This window comes from Eretmochelys imbricata, chromosome 14 (assembly GCF_965152235.1).
Source record: "Eretmochelys imbricata isolate rEreImb1 chromosome 14, rEreImb1.hap1, whole genome shotgun sequence".
NCBI lineage: Eukaryota > Metazoa > Chordata > Testudines > Cheloniidae > Eretmochelys > Eretmochelys imbricata.
In genome coordinates, this window is record NC_135585.1 from 7,333,777 (window position 1) to 7,356,088 (window position 22,312).

The 22,312-nt window shown below is 38.5% G+C and overlaps 1 protein-coding gene across 5 annotated transcripts in view; it reads right to left on the reverse strand.

Moving 5' to 3' along the window:
* The window catches only part of CEP112 (centrosomal protein 112), a 301,926-nt gene that overhangs the window by 272,981 nt on the left and 6,633 nt on the right, over nt 1–22,312 (reverse strand). For 4 of the 5 annotated variants that reach the window (XM_077833093.1, XM_077833094.1, XM_077833091.1 and 1 more), the window contains 3 exons: nt 20,875–21,044; nt 6,583–6,679; nt 3,693–3,767 (listed from right to left, as the gene is read on the reverse strand). In XM_077833093.1, coding sequence (XP_077689219.1) covers nt 3,693–3,767; nt 6,583–6,679; nt 20,875–21,044 — 342 coding nt within the window. The remainder of the gene's footprint in view (nt 1–3,692; nt 3,768–6,582; nt 6,680–20,874; nt 21,045–22,312) is intronic. The other variant, XM_077833092.1, reaches the window with a different exon arrangement.

Genomic DNA, 22,312 nt, shown 5'->3' on the forward strand with positions numbered 1-22,312 from the left:
GTTGGACTAGATGACCTCCTGAGGTCTCTTCCAACCCTAATCTTCTATGATTCTAAGAGTTCAGCATTATCTCTTTGTAGGCTCTGAAGTTTTACATTGTTTTGTTTTTGTACACTTTTTTAGTTCAATTACAACACAGAATACAATATATTTGAAAATGTAGAAAAAATCCAAAATATTTAATAAATTTCAATTGGTATTCGATTGTTTAACAGTGCGGTTAAAATTGCGATTAATCATGATTAATTTTTTTGAGTTAATCACGTGAGTTAACTGCGATTGACAGCCCTAATTATAACTTGTTAAACATCCAGAGACTGAAGTTCCCCAACTATTGGCTTAAAGGTGTATGTTTTCTCATCTAATCTATCTAGATATTCATACAATGAACTTCTCAATAGTCTTCAAATGCCTGTTAAGTTCTTGTTATTGTTCCCTGCAAGGAATTTCTTGTATAGCATCAACTACTACTGAAAAGGCTGTCTGGAAGTTTAGTATTCAGGTAATTGCATGGTGTGTAATTTGGAATCTTTTAAAAATGTATTTTTCAGAGAAGTCTTAAAATGGTAGAAATTGATCTTTTATCGCTGTATAAAAGTTGAGTTGCTCTCAGGGCCATGAAAGTGCATTTAGGATCCTTTCGTTGATATCCCTTTTAGATTTGGAACAAGCAGACAGCTAGTGAACTGGCTCAAGGTCAAGTTTTTCCTCTTCTAGGAAGAAGAAAAGCAAGTGTGCAATTTGAATTTAGAATGTCAACAGGCACCAAAGCATGAGAGATAATACTGTGAAAAAGAAGCAAAAAAACAGAAGTTCTCTGTTATCAGTTACATTTTTACTGAAGAGAACTATACACCATGAATGCAAAACACTGGCCAAGATTTTTAAATACGGTTATGTCCATCCGTGCTGGACACGGCATAAGAAAAATAAGCAGCATTCAGACATTTGACCAAATGGAAGATAGACTAGAAAAATGTTATCTGAACTCAAATAAACAAGATTTTAAACAAAGAGTTCAGGCTGAAAGTGTGTTACAGCTGAACCCTTAAAGGGGCCTTATTTTCAGAGGGTGGTGCTTGGTACTTTATGAAAATCAGGCCCCTTTAAGGTGTTGTGGCAAAATACCTTGTTCGCCTCAGTAGGCTCAGTTCTTTTTAGCCTTGGAGACTCAGGTTTGGGACAAGGCGAATCCTTATAGGTGGCACAGGGTCCTGCTACTCCTCTCCTCAATCAGTCCCTTGTGCTTGTTTTCCTTCCCTTCTGAGGAGCAAGTGCAGCCTCCCTACTGAGAAGTTTTGGTGTCTTGCTGCAAACAGCCTACTGGCAGCTTCCCTGCTCCTCTCACTCCCTCACCCTCCTCCTCCTTCCAGCCAGCAGAGGGTTTAAAAAGGTCCCAAGTAGTTGGAGTCAGCTGAACCTAATTGGTTCCCTAGCAACCCCTTTTCCAGCTGAACCTTATTGCCCCCTGGTTATCTCTCCTCAGTGGATAGGGAGGGGCCTTTTAACCCTCTGGGACTAAATACTACCCCCCTTTTGTAGCTGTTTGTCCTGGGTTTACCACAGTGTCTCAAGTTGGGCAGCCAAGAACAGACACCAAAAATCACCAGTCACTTCTGAACATCTTGGCCATAATTTTTTTACATGAGTAATGATCTGATGTTATAGTAATATTGGAAATGGATCTCTTAATAGGAAGCATATTGCCTGTGCCTCTGCCAGTCACTTGCAGTTCAGTGTTCGCTCTCCCCTGTTCCCCTTTTATGCCCTTTTTCTATTCCCTAGCCCTCCATGCACTTCTTCATCCCATCTCCATACATCCAACAGTCTCCCACTCCCTTCTCCATCACTTACCCAGTCATTCCCACACCTCTTGCTCAGCCTAGCCTGCTGTAGCAAAGCCTGGAGTTAGTGAAAGGTCCATTTTATATTAGCAACTTTTGAATTTTTATACTTTTTTTTAAATATTGCACTGTACACACCCAAACAGCTCTTATATCTTTGTTGTTCCTGAAATAATCCCAAACGCCTCAAAAAAAAATTAGAATTGCAAATGGCACCCTGAGCAAGGCCAAACACATTTATAGCAGTTTTGAAGATACAAGTAAAAAAATATTAGAAAACTTTTTGAAAACTGAATGACAGAAAAATTCTTCAAACATTGTAACTATAACATTCCTTTCCCAATTTCTTCCAAACTCTCTAGGAAAACTCTACTCTGGGATGAGATAACACATAGGAAATTTCAGGGGGATGGACTTCTCTTTTGGTAAAGTCATGGGTTTATATGAAGAAGCTTCAGTATTAAGTGTGGAGTGCCCATCACCACTACAGAACACTGAACCCAATCCTCAAATCCTTACTCAGACAAAACCTATACACTAATTATACTTCTGTCCAATAAGTACCCAAACAATCTTCTGAGAATCTGTCTCCACAGAAATAAATACAAAGTGGAAAAACTGACAAAAAAAGGAAAGGGTGGGGGGGGGGGGAGAAACTCAAGTGGATGAAAACTGGATGATTCCAGGTCCACTAGACTAGATCCATAATCCTAATCAAATTAGAGAAGGGTTAGACAAAATATCATGGGAGAATATTGCTATAAAGAGTAGGGACTTTATCAAATCCCTGCTGTTCAGGGATGAGTGATGAGATAGTGAGGAGTGTAACTGAAGGAATGAAGAGAAAAAAACCTCAATATGGTAGCTATCTTAAATCAAAGTGGAATCTAAACGTGTTCAAGTCTAGAAAACTTGAATTCATTGCTAAAGATTAACAGAAAAAGATCAAACCTGACGTGCTAAATCTGTATGCACACATAAATGTACAAAAAAATACAGAATATTTTAAATACAATATTGAATTGATTTTAACAAACAACTCCTTTCATCCTATTTATAAGAAATACATTAATTGTCTAATTGTATTTGCCTCATGTATATTGTAATGCCAAAAATATACAGCACGTTAAAAAACTATTAAAAATATGTCTGTGTCCTAAGGAGAGATGACAGACTGAAAATATACTGGCTGGAATATTTTAAAGTGTTAATGTCCTATCTAAATGTTTTAAGCCCAATTAAAGTCCTCCTAATGGTAAAAGTGGAAATAAAGCACAGAGAGCCCTATCATCTATTACTGCCAACATCCAATAAATACATATGCTGAGGTGGTCTGTGGAACTTGGTGGAGAGAGATCTCCATCTGGCCTCATTTTCAGAATGAGGTATTCTCTTTCACAGATTTCATTTATGTGATGAAAGATGATTTATCTCACAAGCTAAAGTAACATCTGTCATCATTCAATGTTGTAACAAAGTACAGTATTTACAAATATGGTAGGAAGCCACGACTGAACAGGAATATCGGCCTCAATACTGCAGGCTGCTTTACAAGGTATTTACGCAAATCACTAGTTTTACATCAAGGGAGAGGAGCTGAGCCTATGCCAGCTTCCCTTAAAAAAAAAAATCTAGAGAGGTGTTTTTTAACAGTTTCTTCTCTAAATGACATTTATTCGTGATTTATCATTCAAAGTGTCATGATTGCTTCCAAGTTGTTTCCATCTCTAAAAGGACTGGCCAAGTTATTGTTTACTATTTCAAAAACTGAGACTAAATTACCAGATAGCTTTCATTTGAAGCCAATAAATAAATAAATAAAATAAATAAATACACTGTTTATTTTACCCCAAGATTCCAACTATTGAGACGAGCTTCAAGATCACTGTCATCCAAAGAAATGGTTTTTTTGTGTTGAACTTCCTGGAATATGAAAATGGAGATATTAGAAGAGCAGACAGATATACAATTTCAAGAAACTTTTAGTTTAACTATACTGCCCTCAAAGGAAAAAAAAAAAATATGGTCCCATATCAAAAAGAAGAGTTTTGGTCCCCCTTGAAAACTCACTTTCCCCTTTTGAAACCATCCATCTGGAATTGGGCTGCTGCTGTTCTTGGCTTCAATTCAGGTAGCTCCACCACCTACCTGTTGCTAGATAATTTGTGCCTAATGCTGCTCCCTTTCCATATTCTCAGAATGTAAGAAAACAACAAATATAACTGCATTACAAAAGCAGAAAGAACACACCCTCTCTCCCCGCACCCCGCCAAGCAGGTTTCCAGAGTGGAGACTAAAGCTGGCGGGGAATTTTTCAATACATTTTTCTGTCAAATTAGCATTTTCTGTCAAAACTGAAACTTTTGATGGAAACTTATCCATTTTCACTAAACTTTTGTTGGGATGGTTTCTCAGGTCCAGAATGGAATTTTTAATCAACATCAGAGAGATAGCAAAAACCCATCCCAGAATAGCTAATAGCCTAATGGTGAGGGACACACACCTGAAACATGCAGGTTCAAGTCCCTGCTCTATCTGATTCAGAGCAGTGACTTGAACCTGAATCTTCCACATCCCAGATGAACGCCCAGTTACTGGGATATTCCTATGCTGGGGGTGTGTGTGAGTTTTTCTCTCACAGTTTTCAGTAAAAGTTTCAAAAGGTCTCAGTTTCGTTCCATGGTGGATGGGAAACAAAATGTCAGAACCTCAGAATTTTTCATGGAACATAATTTTTTTCCCTGTCTGCCTTAGTGATGATCTCCTTCACGGGGAGTGAATTTACAAGATGAGACCAAAATCCACCTTTCCGCAAGGAACTGAGGTATGCCTAGCAATACCCCAAAACAGAGCTAGGTGGGACTAACTCTGACGGGGAACAAGCACACTGACCAGCCACAAAGTAGAGGAAGACTGAAGACAGTGAACTGTAGTATAGAAGAGAGTGGTGATACTGGGCAGAGCAGCCCAGGAACAGAGCCAAGAGGAGCAGCAGACCAGCTCCAGACCAGAAAAGCAGTTTCCAACACTGAGCAATGACTGGTGATTACTGTTGCTTTAGGCTACAAATGTCTTTCACAATGGGTTTCATTGTAGCACAACAGTAACTAATTATTTTATTTAATGCATTAAAAAGACTTCAAAAAAATTATTCCAGACATTTCTATTTCAGTTCTATAATAGAAGTTTAATTGTAGTAAACTACAGTAGTTCGAAAAACAATGCACGGAAGCACGAATTATGATGTCTCATTTGGTTTTGTTAACTAGAAGTTTTTTAAGATCGCATGCAAGCTTCTCTTTGTTCAAAAACGTGTTCTCATTCAGACACCATAACCATGTAGAGATGTGAGCTTTTAGTTCAAGGAATGAACACACAATTGAGGGAGTTCTTTACTTCTTAAGTAAACTCCCTGATTCCTCTACCTGGGACTGAATTATGCCAGAACATCTGCACATCATAGACAACAACATGCTGTTTGTTCCAGGCAGCCAAAACAACCAAACTGTTTGGCAAAGCTAAAAAGAATTATTTTATTTATAGGCTTTTCTATGGCACTCATCACAGAGGTATCTGAAGGCTTGGCTACACAGAGCTTTAGTCACACGAGAGGTGTAAATTCAGTCTGCACTAGCATGTTCCACACTGGCCCACATTCTGGTGTGCACTAAAAGTTCCCTAGTGCACACTAACATAGTACTGTTTGAAACTGGACTACATTAACACGCACCAAAGGAACTTCTAGTGCGCACCAGCAGGGTTCACAAAGGCCAGTTAGCATGCAACATGTTAGCGCAGACTAAAATTTGCACCACTTTTGTGGAAACTAAGGCACTGTGTAGACAACCCCGAGATAACGAAGGAAAGCAAAATGAGATGGCGTGACTTGCTGTGCCACCAGCTTCCTGTGTGACTTTTGGCTAGGCACAGGATCAAGACCTCCTAAATCCCAGCCCAGAGTCTTCAATGTAAGACCATCCTTTTCTTTTATAAAATAGTGTTTCATATTAAACACTTATGTTGCTTCAAATAAAGCAAATACTGGGCAATAAGACACTTTTTTTCAAGTGTCTAGCACCTCTACTAAATTGAAAAACATGTCAATTACATATGGAATATGATATCACCTACAGTCTAGAGATATCACATTTATGAAGGGAAACAGCATACATATTGACAACTATATAGTTTCTTAGCAAGAACTTTTGTTTTTAAATTGCTTGTAATTGACATATCATCAAATATTTAGGACTATAAAAGATTCTATATAAAGTCTGTTTAGTCTCTTTTGTTAAGCCATAGTGCTGGTTGTCTAATACTGGATAAAACAATCAGTCCAAAATTAAGTCCTTCAAAAGGTCAACTATCATTAAATGCAGCCAAAAAAGCCTCAACAGTTTTCTTTAATCTATTATTGAAAAATACAAGATGACATCAACAGCAGTTAATTTGCCAAATTGTTTAATGGGAACAATGCAGCTGACCAGCCTTGTTCTTCACTAAATCAGGGTCATCCACCTAGGACAAAGTGCAAGTAATCAGTGTGCATTTTTTTTCTGCAATTGCAGAGCACCTACTTTGGTGAGCTTCAGTCCTTCCCACTGCTGTTTGCTACGTTTCTCTGCCCACACACAGGGATGACTTTTACAATTAGAAATGACAATTTTATAGGGCTACATAAAAATAATTCACTGAAACAAGATCAAATTTATTACAAAAAAGTAAAAAAGCATCTTACAGGTGTCTGCACAGCATGGTTGTCCTCATCTGACCGGTGAGGTGGACTCACAGAATGTGACCTTAATGCTAGCTTCCCATTATACTTGTATCTTTCCCTGTCGTCACAAAACAGTAACAACCAAAATATAAAGAATTCACATCTAATACCATACTGGACAGATATCTTGATCTCAAAATATTTTTAAAGTAATAGATACAAGAGAAAATACTATGTGAGGTTATATAGATTAAAAATAAATTGGTTAACCGAATAAGAGGGAAAATTGTGTTTTTGTAGCATCTAAATTGAAGCATTTTAAAAACAGTGGATTTGAAATGAATTTCTCAAATACTCTTCAAAAATAAATTCACAATATTTAACACATCATGTAATGCTGTGTTATTGCAACATGTTTTCTTTGTTTTTCCTTGTTACATAAATATGGATGTTGGGTAATACGACAATTATTAATTTAGCTAGAATTTTATTCTTCACAATTGTGTACATTTTAATCCATTTACTCCTAAAGAAGATTTGCACTGGCTCAATACTGTTAGGTTTTATTTTGTCATATTAAAAGATTGCATTTTCTAAAAATACCCAGATTTTGCTCCAGGGATAGTGTTTTTAACATCAGAAGACATAGCCTAAAGTTGGTGGGGAAAAAACTTATTTGGAAGTGAATTGTTGATAATATAGAACATCAGAATTCTAACATCATGCACACAACTTCAATTAGACTTGTGATCCTAATTCCCCTAGGTGCTTTTTGAAAATCCCACCCTAAACTGATAATTACATTGTGCATTGAAGATACCTACCAAATTCCTGGGTCTCTACATGTTATACAAAGTAATAACTTTGGAACAATTTCCTAAGTTCAAGGAAAAAAATAAGAAAAGGCTCCACATAATTAATGATGACTAAAACATTTATGGCAGTGGAATAATATTCAAAAACAGAAAGGCTATATTATGAAGCAGCTTGTACTATTGGTGAGATAATTTTCAATTGGTGTCACGAGTAGGGTCACAGTGATATGACAATTATCTTCCATTTATAGCACATTTTATCAGAAGGATCAAAGGGCTTGATAAAACTATACATAGAAATCACTTCATCCAACATGGAAGGGAAATTACACACCATCAGTTATTCTTCTTTGAAGGTATCATTTGATTGGATCCCTGCTCTTTGGTCTCAGATCTCTTACATGAGACAGGTTAGAGTTCTGCTAGTTCTTCAAGATTTTTAACTCCTTATGGCACTGGCAGTTCAGCTCTATTCAGAGCCCAACAGCTGGTAATTCAGTGCCTCAAGAACACTGTTTCAGTTCTTTGATGAGCAGGAAGCACAGAGTTCCCCAAACCCAAATGTTAAATGTGATAGCTGACAAAAGAATATTTATGCTGTTCAGACAACCACTTGGGACAGGGATGGGACACTCTGCCAGTGGGTTTCACAGATATTTGCTGACAGCAAAGGAATGGTGAGACTCAGAAGTCTTGGATTCTATTCCAGGCTCTGGAAGTCTTGGGGCACAGACTTTTCTACCTGCTATCAGTTACCCCTTTAGCTCACGTGGGAGAGGTATGTGTGGTGGAGCTAAAGATTCCAACCCTGCAGATTACCCATGTGGGTGTTAATATGATGCCACTTGATGGAATTTGTATGTTCAGTTTCCTCTTTCAAAAATCTAGGAAATTACATACAAAAAAATTCTTTAAAAAGAATATTACTATGGTTGCAAAGTCAAGCACTCAAAAGCTAGGAAATGCCAGAATTAAGGTTGCCTGAAACCCATCTGATGAGAAGGGACATAAATGTGAAGACTAAATTCCAAATCTTAAAATCTTACATTTGGTCTGTGTTAAATTACAGCTATGGAAACACGGACATCCAAAATATTGATAATAAAGCAATTACAATCCTTTGAATTATGGGGTTATAGAAGAAGTCTATGGGGTTATAGAAGAAGTCTGAAGAGATCATGGATAGATGAAGTAACCAACAAAAGGGTATTGGAGATGACTGGAACTCAGCAAATGTTAGTCAGAAATGTTATGAAAAGAAAGATTCAATTTGCAGGGCAAATTTTAAGAAGTTCAGCAGTTGATACATGTTATGGGCACTGGAAGAGAAAGCGGACGACAGAAGAACACTAAGCAGAAAAAGATGATCTTGGTCAGATGAGGTGGTATAAATGATGGATCAAAAGGATTATTTATCCACAAATTGATTAGCAGAGGATCACACAGAATGGGCTACCATGGTTGCAAACCTCCAGTAATGGAGATGCCACATAAGAGGAAGAAGAGTGTAAGCTTAATTCAGCCCCCTATGTGTGTGCTTTATGATACAGTCTTTAATTACATGATCGCATACTAATTTTTCCACAGGACCCCTGCTTCATTCAGTGTGAATGATGGACCTTCTCTGGAGCTGAATAAGGGCTGTCTTGTCTGTAGGATCCCTACCTGATTTGTTACAGAAGCTCGGAAGGTATGCAGTGAATGAGGCAAGGGTCTGCAGGAAGAGAAAGGGCAGTCTTATGATAAAGACAGTGGAATGCTGCCCTGGAGAACTGACTTCTTTTCTTGCTTCTGCCACAGAGTTCCTACATGATGCCAGTCAAGTCACTTAAGACAAACTTTTCAGAGGTGGTCATTAATTATGTATGCCTCACATACTGGATGCGCAACTTGACATCCTGCAATCTGATTGACAAAAGGGCCGAGCACTCACAACTGCAAATAAAGTCAATGGCAGCTACCCTCTGATCATATGAAGTGCTATATAATGCTAAGTACTCCAAAAAATTAGGTCCAAGGTGTCTTTTTACCTTAATATCTCTTAGCCTCAGTTCTCCTTCTGTGAAATGGAGATAAACAATACCGCCTCATCTCACAGGGGTCTTGTGAAAACAGATTCATTACTGTTTATGAAGCACTCAGATAATATAGTGGAGAATGCCACAGAAAAGTCCATGAGGAAATTAATAATTCTGTGTTCAGAGCACCCTATGAGGCAAGAGTCCTCTGGAAAAAAAATTGTATGTGTTAATTTAATTAAAACTATCACAATGTATATGCACAAGGGGGCTGAATTAAGGTTGCATGGCAGCTTAATTAACATTTGGGAAGTCTTCCGAGACCCTAAAATGAAACTGCTTGTGAAATTCTTCCCTCCTACCCTTCCCCCTCCCCCGCGGTTCAGAAGGCCTGTGCAACACTTAAGACTTCTTAAAAGAAGTGGTACATTGGGCCGTTGCATGTCTTTTACATAGAGTTTTCTATGATAATCGCAGTGTATTACTGTTACTCCTGCAAAGAGTAGCATGGCATTTTTAACAACACAGTCAGTATCTCTATACAAGAAAGACAGAATACTAAGCAACTGAGGGCCCACTAACAGCAGTCAGACACTAATTCATCACTAACCAAGAAAAGATGCACACCCCATACTTATTCATTACCATCATTTCCTGCAGTACAATATGAAGCAGAAGCCAAAAAAGACAAATCGAACTTTTGAACTACAACCAACACTCACAACAAACATTGTCCTTTTTCTGAAACTATTACACATCAAATTCTTCTGCCCCAGACAAGTTATGAGGGTAATCAAAATATTTTAATTGTGCCCCTAACATTTGTTAAACCATATTTTTTCATAACATTTTACCAAGCTGCTAGAATCATAAGTTAGAATTGAAATGCCCAGTTTTATAATTTGTCATTTCTTTGCACAAAAATGTAGTGCTTACACATTTGTGTTTCTTAATTATGATTCAAGACTTATAAATATGGTAAAAAAAGACTTAATTATATCATGCAAGATAAAAATGTTCCTGTTTTAGTCATCTAGCAGTATGAACGTTCAAAAGGTGAAAAAAACAGTCAAATTTATTTTAAATCACAGTTGCTGTCTGAACCTTATACATAATGGAGACCAAAAACATCATTTATGACACTTGCATTATGGAAGCCCTTCATAGAGAGCTGTAGGCAAAATTTCTATCCTGTTTTAATAATGTATTAAAAACAACAAAAAACCCTTTGTTTAAAAATTAAACATTATTTAAATATTAAACATTCGATTTTCTTTTAATTGTTAAACAGATTACGAAAACAAGTTAGAAATGTATGTACTGTCTATTACACAGAGCTCCCATAAGGCCCATGTCACAAATGATGTCAGCTTAAAGTAACAATATCCTCTGCTTTTTTAAAAGCATACAACCCAACTTCCACAGCTCATGACTTCTTGCCATAGGAATGCCTAGAGTATCAATACAGATCTTGTATGTGGTGCTGAAATAAATGTTGCTCTTTCAAAGGTTATTATACTAGAAAAACCTACAAAACAATATGCTGCAGTGTTCTTATCACTGTAAGATCAAATACATGGACTATAGATTGGGAGAAAAAAATATAAACAGAAAATTAGGAAAAAGACACACAGAGAAAAAACTCTCCTTTAAAACCGTACGTATATTTCCAGGATAAGGTCTAAATACCACAGGAAGGAATAACCTTTTGATATTGCAGTAGTGCCCAGAGGCTGCAATCAAGATCAGGACCCCACTGTGACAGGTAATGTATGAACACAAAGGGAGAAGCAATCCCTACCCCAAAGAGCTTACAATCTTGTTTGATTTCTTACTATCACTGAAGATGAATGAATCCATAAGATGGAACTCTGCCTGAATGACTATTTCTAGGCCCTAGCACTAGCCCTGGCTACACCGAAGAACTATGGCAGCTCACAAATAAACACACAGAATAGAACATTTAAATTCAAGTGAGCGCCACAGAGAAGGCACGAGGGCAAAGGAAGAAAAAAGGTGAAAATAGCAAGATCAGTGGTTATACACCAAGGATTGTGGAAATTTTAAGGGCTCTTATCTTTCCTCCTCTTTATTTCTCATAGACAAGACAACAGACGTAAGATTTTAGAATAGACCCAAATGCAGTGAAGTAGGTTATTTGGTAAACAATTTTGAGACAGGCATTCTAAACATAAAGGGTAGCACAGAATAAGGGAACTGTAAGAGAAGGAAAAGAAACAAGCATTGAGACTGGCATCACTAAGGAGCATAAGAGCGGAGGAAAAGCTACAAGAGAGAGGGTCAGAAACACAAGCACATGCTGACCATTGTAAGATCTAGAAGGCAAGGACAAGAAGTTTGAAAATAATGTTAAGTTTCATGGGGAACCAGTCATTTAAAAGGGTAGGAGTGGAGGGTAACATGGTCAAAGCAATGGGCCAGAAATGTGTTTCACCAGTTTCAGTTCATGTCAGCCTTATTTACTGGAGGGGGTAGGGACAGTCCTGAAAAGGACAAGAGTGCAGTATTTAAGCAAGAAGATGATTAGGGCATTGACAAGAACTTTGTCCACCAGAGAAAAAAAGACGGTGTATTTTTAGAACAAATCCATGGAGTAAAAAAGTGTCAGAATTGAGTCACAACCTGTATATGTGAAGGAATGGGAGAGATGAAGCTAAGTCTCATGTTATGGGCTCGAGTCCCAGCCAGAATGGCTATAATCTATACCATAATGGAGAATGGAAGTAAAGAATGGAGGATCTGGGAGAAAAAATTATAAGGCTGGCTTTGGCCATGTTACGTTTGAGGTTATAGAGAAGAATCTTTCTATGTACAGCACAAATCCATTCACATAAAGATAAAAATATATCCCCTTAATCAACGTACCTACTAACAAATGGCCACGTACTATTTAAGTCAAGTTAGATTATTAAAATACCTTACATTCTTTACCTCCCAGCAAAAAATTCAGCTGTGAGTTATGCCAAGAGATGCTGAGATGAATTAAGAGTTTATGAAGAGAGAGACAATTGTTGGATGTACAGTATAAATTAGTCACTTCTATGAAAACTGAAACTCAAACCAACTTTCCATGAGGAAAACAGTCCCAGCTTTCATCTAAGCAGCAAGGAACATTGAAATGTACCAACTGGAGCGTACCTTTCTTCTGGCATCAGTAAATATCAATAAAGTGTGAGGATAAACAATAGCAATTGCAGTGCACTGAATGGTTTGGATAAACAAAAGCTAGGAGGAAAAAGAACAAAAGGAATATAAAAATGCAAAGACTGTCTCCAGTGATTCATAACATTCCTACCCTTAACAGAATTTTATTCTGCCAGGATTTATTTTATATTGCAAGACAACAAATCTTTGTGTGTATGTAAATCTATATTTTATCTCAATATAGGCTGTTTCTTTTCAGGTTATGTGATGGCTAGATAAAGCTTCAGGTTAAAAAAAAACAAAAAAACCCCAGATGTCATGTTCAATCTTAGCCACAAAAGATTACTCAAGTATTTTAAAACTGGAAAAATGTGTTCAGATATACTTTAGGCACCTCTTAGCTATTTTTAAGTGGACCTTTAAAAAGAAGCAGCATTGCTCTGTTTTAGAAGTAGAAGCTTTAAAAAGGGCTCTCTCTAAGTGGGACTGTTGCTTAGTCCTTAATCAAACCATACAGGACATAAGGGGGAGTCCCTTTGCAGTTTTCCCTGTTCACCTCTGGAAGTAGTAGACAAGGGTGCTATTTCCCCCTTCCCTGCCAATGTAGGTGGACAGGGAGTGGCCACAGCCTTGATTCCAACCTCATCACCCCAAGCCAGCCAGGACAGTGGACTGGCATGGGAAGAGGAAGTAATTTTCTACTGATAAAGGAGAGTAGCAAATGATTTCCTACTAGGAACCAGGTGGGAGAACATATGGGTTCCTCCTAGAGTGGTGCAACACAACAGGACTGGGTTTAAGGCATAATCTAGACATCTATAAACAAATAAAATCTACTAATTCAGTTTGAAAGGTCAGATTTCTATTAAAATCTAACCATGCAATACTAGTTTAAATCTACCTTCCCAATTTTTGAAATGAAAACCTTTTTTGTCCCATCGAGTCCAGCATTACACAATCCCACTCTGGCGGGAAAAAAAAAAAATCTGACAATCTGCATTTATTTTACAAGTGTAACAGGTAAGTAGGCTCCTACGAAAAACAGCCATTTCCATAAGCAAAATAGCATATACACACAGAGTACAGAAACAACAGAGTACGGCAGGCCAACAAGTGCTCTTTTACGCTGATTTTTAAAAGGGAGGTGGTAATCTTGGGTTATGTTACTCAAACCGGAGTTTTAGTTGCTCTCAAAACCATAATTCATAAACATATTTCTTTGACATAAATGGCTTATTTTTTAAAATGTCTTCAGAAACTTCTACAGTCTACCTGGAAGAATTAAATTACCAATAGTAGGATAACAGAATATTCATCAAAGCTAAAACATACTGCTTATCCACATAGGTCACATTAATAAACATTCTCTAGTACAAAGAAAAGGAGGTTTTGCTTTATGACATAGAATGGAACAAGCTCACCATCTGCTGGCCATTACAATAAATTGCAGAGGCACTAAGAAACACTGAAAAAGGTTCACACTTTTAATATTTATTTACTGAGGACTGACAGCATGTTCACCACTGTAAAAACAAAGGAAGACATGGTCCCTGCCCCCAAAGAGCTAACAAAGAAATACAGACACATTTTACGTCAACTATTCCCATGAAATATTGTTTCTTTTTACAGATAAGGAAACTCCATTTGGCCCTTCCTTACCCCTTGCATAGCTCAAATGTTTTAAATATTTTCTCTTTTGTATTCAGTTTATGTGAAGTGGAAACTCCCTTTTTATGAATTTAACACGTAACTCAGAAGAAATGCCAAGTGTAAAAGTAACCCAGGTTTTCTCCTCCATTTTTTTCGTCTTCAAAAATTTAATGAACAAATTAAAGTTTTTGCCCCCCACACAACACAGATGTGTTCTTTCAATGATTACCCATTTCTAGAAGTTAGTATCTTGTGCTCTTGATTGCCTGCTAGCCACTAGCTGCAGACTAACACTACACTGCCAAAGAACACTGTCCTGCTTTACAGGACAACATGGTTTTAAAGCACTTGGAAGAGAGGAAGGTGATCAGGAACAGTCAACATGGATTCACCAAGGGCAAGTCATGCCTGACCAACCTGACTGCCTTCTATGATGAGATAACTGGCTCTGTGGATACGTGGGAAAGCGGTGGACGTGATATACCTTGACTTTAGCAAAGCTTTTGATATGATCTCCCGCAGTGTTGGGGACCCCAGGGCATAGCCACTAGTTAAGTCGAGGGGATGGAAGGCCATAAGGGTCGAGGAAGTCTCCCTGCTCTAGGCCTAAGGGCTTCTTGTCAACCCTCCTTAACGGAACTCAGGCCTAGCTGGTTTGAGTAAGCCCTTTTGCTCTTAAAACAATGTTGCAGCCGCAGATAACACCTTATAGTATAAGGTTTGCTGACGCCAAGTTAACAGGAGGAGACAGCTTCAAGGCCAGACAGGATGTGCTGGTTGCTTAAGTTGCTAGGAATGCTTGTTAGAGGTTGCAGGAAATAAACATTGTTGTAACCCATATAAGGAAGGCAGAGTATTTGTGCAAAGCTTTGATTGGCTGATGTGTAGTGCAGCAGCATTAAGGAATATAAAAGTGTGTGTAATGACCTGCTCTGATGTGCAGGATTTGAGATTTCTTTCCCTGTACCTTTCCTTGGAATTCCAAATAAACTTTTCTACTTCTCCACCCCGTTGTGATTATTGGGTAACGCACACCGAGCAATGAACCCCTGCTGTTGCTTGCCTAGGCACGCTGTGCCGGCAACAGCACTATTCTTGCCAGCTAGTTAAAGAAGTATGGACTGGATGAATGGACTACCAGGTGGATAGAAAGCTGGCTAGACCGTCAGGCTCAACGGGTAGTGATCAACAGCTCAACGTCTAGCTGACACCCAATATCAAGCTGAGTGCCCCAGAAGTCGGTCCTGGGGCCGGTTTTGTTCAACATCTTCATTAATGATCTAGATGATGGGATGGATTGGACCCTTCAGGAAGTTCACAGGTGACACTAGGCTGGAGGGAGAGGTAGATACGCTGGAGGGTAGGGAGAGGGTCCAGAGTGGTGATGAGGTTCAACAAGGACAAGTGCAGAGTCCTGCACTTAGGATGGAAGACTCCCATGCACTGCTACAGGCTGGGGTCCAACTGGCTAAGTAGCAGTTCAGCAGAAAAGGACCTGGGGATTACAGTGGACAAGAAGCTGGATATGAGTCAATAGCGTGCCCTCATTGCCAAGAAGGCTAAAGGCATATTGGGCTGCATTAGGAGGAGCACTGCCAGCAGATGGAGGGAAGTGATTATTTCCCTCTATTCAGCACTGGTAAGGCCACATCTGGAGTACTGGGTCCAGTTTTGGGGCCCTCACTACAGAAAGGATGTGGACAAATTGGAAAAAGTCCAGTGGAAGGCAACGAAAATGATTAGGGGGCTGGGACACATGACTTATGAGGAGAGGCTGAGGGAACTGGTCTTATTTAATCTGCATAAGAGAAAAGTGAGGGGGGGATTTGATAGCAGCCTTCAACTACCTGAAGGGGGGGTTCCAAAAAGGATGGAGCTAGGTTGTTCTCAGTGGTGGCAGATGACAGAACAAGGAGCAATGGTCTCAAGTTGCAGCGGGGGAGGTCTAAATTGGATATTAGGAAAAACTATTTCACTAGGAGGGTGGTGAAGCACTGGGATGGATTACCTAGGGAGATGGTGGAATCTCCTTCCTTAATGGTTTTTAAGGCCCGGCTTGACAAAGCCCTGGCTGGGATGTTTTAGTTGGGGTTGGTCCTGCTTTGAGCAGGGGGTTGTACTAGATGACCTCTTGATGTCTCTTCTAATCCTAATCTATGATTCTATGAAAAGTGCAGTTCTACTCTGAAAAGTGGCTTTGAAAAAAATGTCATAATGGAGTTCCACATTAACTGTCACAATTAATATTTAATTTGCTCAGTTTAGAAGTAGAATGAGGCTTATTTAATTACCATCATGGCAAACACAGATTGAGATCTGAAACTTATGTTATGCTCTTTTTGCATCATGTATCTTCACTTGCTATAAAGATTACGAGACCAAATGCTGCTCTTTAGTTACACCCATGAAACCCTGTTGTCCTCGGAGGGTATCCTCAGTGTCGTCTGTGCAACTCTGTTCTCTGTGGTTGCACAGGCTTAACTAGATGCATAATCTGGGCAGATGGCCTGGCACTTAGAATTTAGTTAACAATTCTTCTGCTGATGTGAAAGTCAGAAAAAGCAACAGTTTCATAATGCCTGAACTGGGTTGATTCTACAGGGATAACATTAGTAAAAGGTTTCCTCCCTCTCCCCTCTAAAGTAAGCAGATATAGTAAGTAAGGAAGCAAGCAGATACCTGAATACACACAGAGACCAGCTCTAATGAGTAAAGGGGGGTCATTTCTACAATCACTGAACAGACTGTTTGGAACTTTAGAGGGATTCTCAGGTACCAGATGCAACCACAACAGCTGCAAACTATGGTCTAGAAATATATCTTAGTGTTATGTAGCCACACAGGAAAGTAAGTGAGGTAAAGACTCTCCACCACCACACATCCCCGTGCAGTTGCATAGGACCTATCTGGATCTTGGGTACAGATATGGGTAGAGAGAAGGGGTTGCGCTCCCTGATATTTCTCCCTGCAAGCAAGTTGGAGGAAAGAGAAAAGGAAGGCTGAAAGAAGATGGAGGTATGGGCTCCAGCCACATCACCCACAAGTTGAATACCAGAGTTGGTTGGATGCAAGAGAGGAGGAGTATGCTGCATCTTGTACAGTGCTAACGAAACCTGTTTCAACACCTATTCAACCCTACTCTCAGAACAAAAGGGGAGCTACAGAGGAATCGTGTCTCAGAGGGGCATCTCTAAAGCACAAAGCCTTTCTGGTTCTATTTTTAGGGTGGCACAGCCACACACCACCCCATATTCAAGGGTGGCCAAGCCTAAAAGTTAATCTAGCCATATGTATTTTATTTTCCTTTGCTATTTAGACATTTCTTTTTGGGAAGACGTGTCAAGATGTTTGATCAAACCTAGAGGAGTAACATGGTAGTGCCGGGACTCTCATGGCAACTGCTGATATTCTAACTCTGTGCTTGGCATCTACACTCAAGATAAGAAATCCATATCAGTGAGCATGAGTGAAGGCAACTGAAAGACCAACTAAGAGTATCAAATGTGATACACGTATTATCTCAGGTTTAATGGACATTAAGACATACCCAAATTTTAAGTCACTGTTAGAAGGAAGTGAAGCCATCTGGTAAAATGTTTAGCCCCTAAGTGACTGACTTAGGAGCCAAAAAATCACGTTTACTTTTCTATAGACTTTCAATAAGACTTTTGAAAGTTTTACTCCTCACCTATCAAATTATGCCTGGGTTAAAAAAAAACATAGCCTCCACAGGCAAAAACATTTGAGTAAGATGAGAGAAAAATAATGGATTTAAAAACCAAAGGCCCAGTGTTGTGCAAATGAATGAGAGGTAAAATACTGAAATCTTATAGCAAAAATGTCAGATTCGACTGTGCCTAGCATTGAGCACCTAAATCAACAGTTAATCATCTAAATAAAAATGATGTGGGTGCTCAGTGCCTTTGAAAATTGGGTATCTAGGGTGAAATCATGGCCCTACTGAAATCAGTGGCAAAACACCCACTGAAATCAATGGAGCCAGGATTTCACTCCTAATTGTAGCAGTTAGTTAGTAATTTGTTAGTCTCTAAGGTGCCACAAGTACTCCTTTTCTTTTTACTCCTAATTGTAAGTATCCAGACTTGAAAATTTTGGCCAATCTTTGCTATTAGAGCACAGCCCACCTCTGAACTACTGCACTGATAGAAAATGTCTGCTAGCAGAACACAGGAGGATGTTCCACAGTCTTACACAGGATTTATACACGAAAGAGCTGCTTAACAGAGCCCCAAGAAAAAGACTTCAAAAAGACTGCATCTTTAATAATAAAAAATAAAAAAGGGCTAGCACACAAACAGCATAATCTAAAATGTCATTAGAAATGCCTCACATACAAAAAGGTCTAAGTAAAGGAAGATTTTATAAAGTGATCAAAAACACACTAAGGGGGAAAAATCTTTTAAGATTAAAAGAGGTTTTTCAAAGGACAAGTAGAAGTGGTTGTAAAATTTATGAGGCAGCATTAAACTTCAGTTCCAATTTGCAATAAATTATTCACCATAAAAATACACATGTGAAATAAAAGTTTCTTGTGCACTTTTCTGTTTGTTTAGCAGGTTTTATATTTATTAATTTGTGCTGGATCAACTGGAAGTGATAAAACTACACCAGCTGACATCTCAAATATTACCTCACCCTCATGTGTATGGTTAGAGGAAGAGCTACAGATTTAGGGACAACTGCAGAAGAATTTGCAGTTTGCAGAAGAACACAGGCCAGGACAGCATGCTTCCTTACATGCATGAATTAAATATTTAATATTAAATAAATAAGGGAGACTTAAGTAAATATATCTTTCTAACAAAGAACATAAACAAATCCAAATGGCATTTCTAGTCAAAACATCACATTTGCCAAGGTAACCAATTTGCTAAAAGAGGAACGTAAGTTTTATATTTAGTTCATTAAGGAAAGTCAGGTTAGGCACCCAGAGATCTGACAGCTGATCAATACTCTCAGCAACTGCAAGTGTCAATCTGGAGACCTCACTGTAATTCAGAGAGCTGTTCCCAAAGCTCCTAAAGTGATTATATTAAAAAGTTTCCTGCAGAAGTCAACTCATCAACTGTTTTTCCATATTACTAGACTATCCCTCACATCAATAGATGATTTGTTCCATTTTCACTTCCATTATTTAGTTAAAACTATTTTCCAGTGTCATGGACAAAAGAGATTTCACAGAATAATAAAGAGGTCTATTACTAAATTATATGTCAAAAAGCTTGGAGCACAAAACAAACTGAAGACAGAAGTAAGATCAACACAATATACACATCTTGTTAAATTTAACATAATGTCATAAGATGATTCCTGTTCTAAACCATGTATTTTGATCAGTAATGTCCTAAATAATTGCCCAGAACCAGTGTATTCCCCAAGATCCCGAATCTTGGGAGACCTGCAAGAGAAACTGCACTGATTTCAAGGCCTCTCCTTGACTCTGCCTGTGTGACTCCACTGGATCTGCCTACTTCCACCCTAAGTCCTAATCAAGGCATCCAAAGTTAACTCCCTCTGAAGCCTTGGATTTTTCGGTTCAGTGTACCTATCTGTTAAATGATGTAAAATATTCACTTACACTCATCACAAGAGTGTTGTGAGGATTTTCTGATCTCTAAAGGGTTTGAAGAATGCATTTATCAGAAGTGGAGTAGGCACCCTCCACCTATAGTTAAGGTTGACCAACACTTTCTATTAAAAGACCCTGCTTTCAGTTGCTTATAAAAAACTTTGCCAAACTTTAACCATTCAGGCTGAAATTTTCCTTGCTGGCTATCTGCTTTAGGTTGAAGGTTTTGTTTTTGTTTTTTTTAACTTCAGCAAAAACCGTTCAACAGTTTCTCAGAGCAAGACTAGGAAAAACAAATTGTTCTGCCCATGGGAATAAAAATTCTTACAATCATTTTGCTGAGAAGTTCTAGCACCTCCATGCTTTGGATCAGGGACTTAAAATTGGCAGAGAGAACACACCGGTGTGAGGGATGTACCTTTTGCCATTTCTGTGATCTCCATCAAACTGCCCAAACATAGCCCAATTATAAGCTTCCCAAAAGTTTCAGTTTGCACATGCTCAGTAGAGACTTGTTAAGAGTTTGGCTGCTAAATTTCCTAAGAGTCTGCACTGAGCATGCTCCGAGTCCAGGGCTCCTCCGGAGGGTAGGCTTTTCCCTGCAATTGCTCTTCTTGGCTGTGGAAGGCCACTGTGGAGCCAGGCACAGGAACCGAAAACAAGGAGACTCTCTCTTGTGCTTCTCAATGCTCAGGGTACAAGGAGTAAGAGGAAACAGAATGATTTGAATACCTGGCAAAGGGAGGTAAGGGAAGAAGAAGGAGGATTGTAGAAGCCAGAGAGTGGGAGAGAGGAAAGGGCAGGAAGACTGAATTGGAGCAGTGGGGGAGGGGGGAATAGTTTGTGATCATGTAATTAAAGACTATCATGGTGCTTACTCACAAAGGGCCAAATTCACATTGTATAGGCAACCTTAATTCTGACATTTCCAAACTTTTGAGTGATTGACTTTGCAACCTTAACATTCTTTTAACATATTGTTATTATACACAAAAAACTAGCACTTTACAGTAAGATTATGTTCAATTCAACATGTTAATAAGCATTATTTAAAGATCAGATTTTTAATTCTTACCTATGGGCAAGTGGTGATGCTACCAAAGCTGACTCCTCTCTAGAAGAGAATTTCCACGATTCCTCCAGTTTCGATTCACTTGTTCCTAGTTCTCCCATGACCCAGTCAGGTAAAGCTTCTGGGCTCCCACTCTGTGCTCTCGTTGAATTTGGTTCATCAAAATAGATTGACTATATTTAAAAAAAATTAAAGATCCAGTAAATCGGAGAAGATTAACATTGTAAGATCTAGACTTTTAAAAAAAACAGGAATATATGCACCCTTCTTTATCATCATCACTTGCTTGTGGTTTGGTAGCAGCATAAAGAATGCAATTCCATTTCCACTACAGTCAAAGGGAGTTTGCCAGTAAGTTCAATGAGTGCATGAATGGATGCTTAAAATAGGGGGCCAAGAATATTGAGTCCCGGATATAAGGGAAAATAGTTATAAGTTTACATAGCACTTATTACCACAGAACATCTTTGCACAGCCTGTATTACTGATAGCTAACAAAACTGTTCTATGAACAGTGTCATAAATTGCTAACTACTCTGAAGAGCAGAACCAGGCTTAGTTACATACCATGTTAGTGACCAACCTTCCTGCACTAATCCAGCACCTTATGATCCAGACCCGATTGCCTCTTCCAGTAGTAAGATTCACAGCCCAATCCTCCAACCCCAGCATTCCCATTACCTTGGGGCCCTGCTCAACATGAAGCCATCCTCAACACACACAGAGAACATTGTTCTAAAACATTAATTATTTTTAGGTTTTGACATTCAAGTTGGGGAGGGAAGAGGAAAGAACAAACAAGGAAAAAAAACAAAATCTTTGGATGGCCTAAGAGATCAGAGATGGTTAGTTTAGTATAGAAAATCATCAATATTTTCTCAATCCAATAATCAATTTATTATTGTTTAACCCAAACATATATCAAATCAAAGAACACTTCAAAACCAAAAATTGGGTAGCAATACCGCTGCAGTAATGCCTTTCATCCAATAAGCTAAATGCATTTTACAATACTAATAAATTAAAGTACTGATTTTCCAAAGTGCTGAAGTCAATGGGAGCGGCAGAATGTTCAGAATTTCTAAAAGTCAGGCCCTACCCTTCACAATGCCCATGTGAACCATTATCCCCACACACACTTTTTTTTTTTTTTAAAACATAGATGTAGAGTATTTAATTGATTTACCCATCTAAGTCTGCAACAAAGCCAGGAATACACCAGGACATCAGATTTCTAAGCCCTATGCTTCAAGCACAAAACTCTCTTTCCTTTCACAATACCAATTTGAAGTTCAAGTCTAGCTTTGAAAATACTGACTGTGTCCCTTTAAACACATTTTATGTTATCTGTAAATATCAGTTAGCAACTAATCAGATACAATCAAAAGGGCATCTTTCAACACTTTCTGAACTTCTGTTTTATTTGAAGAAGAAACAAAAC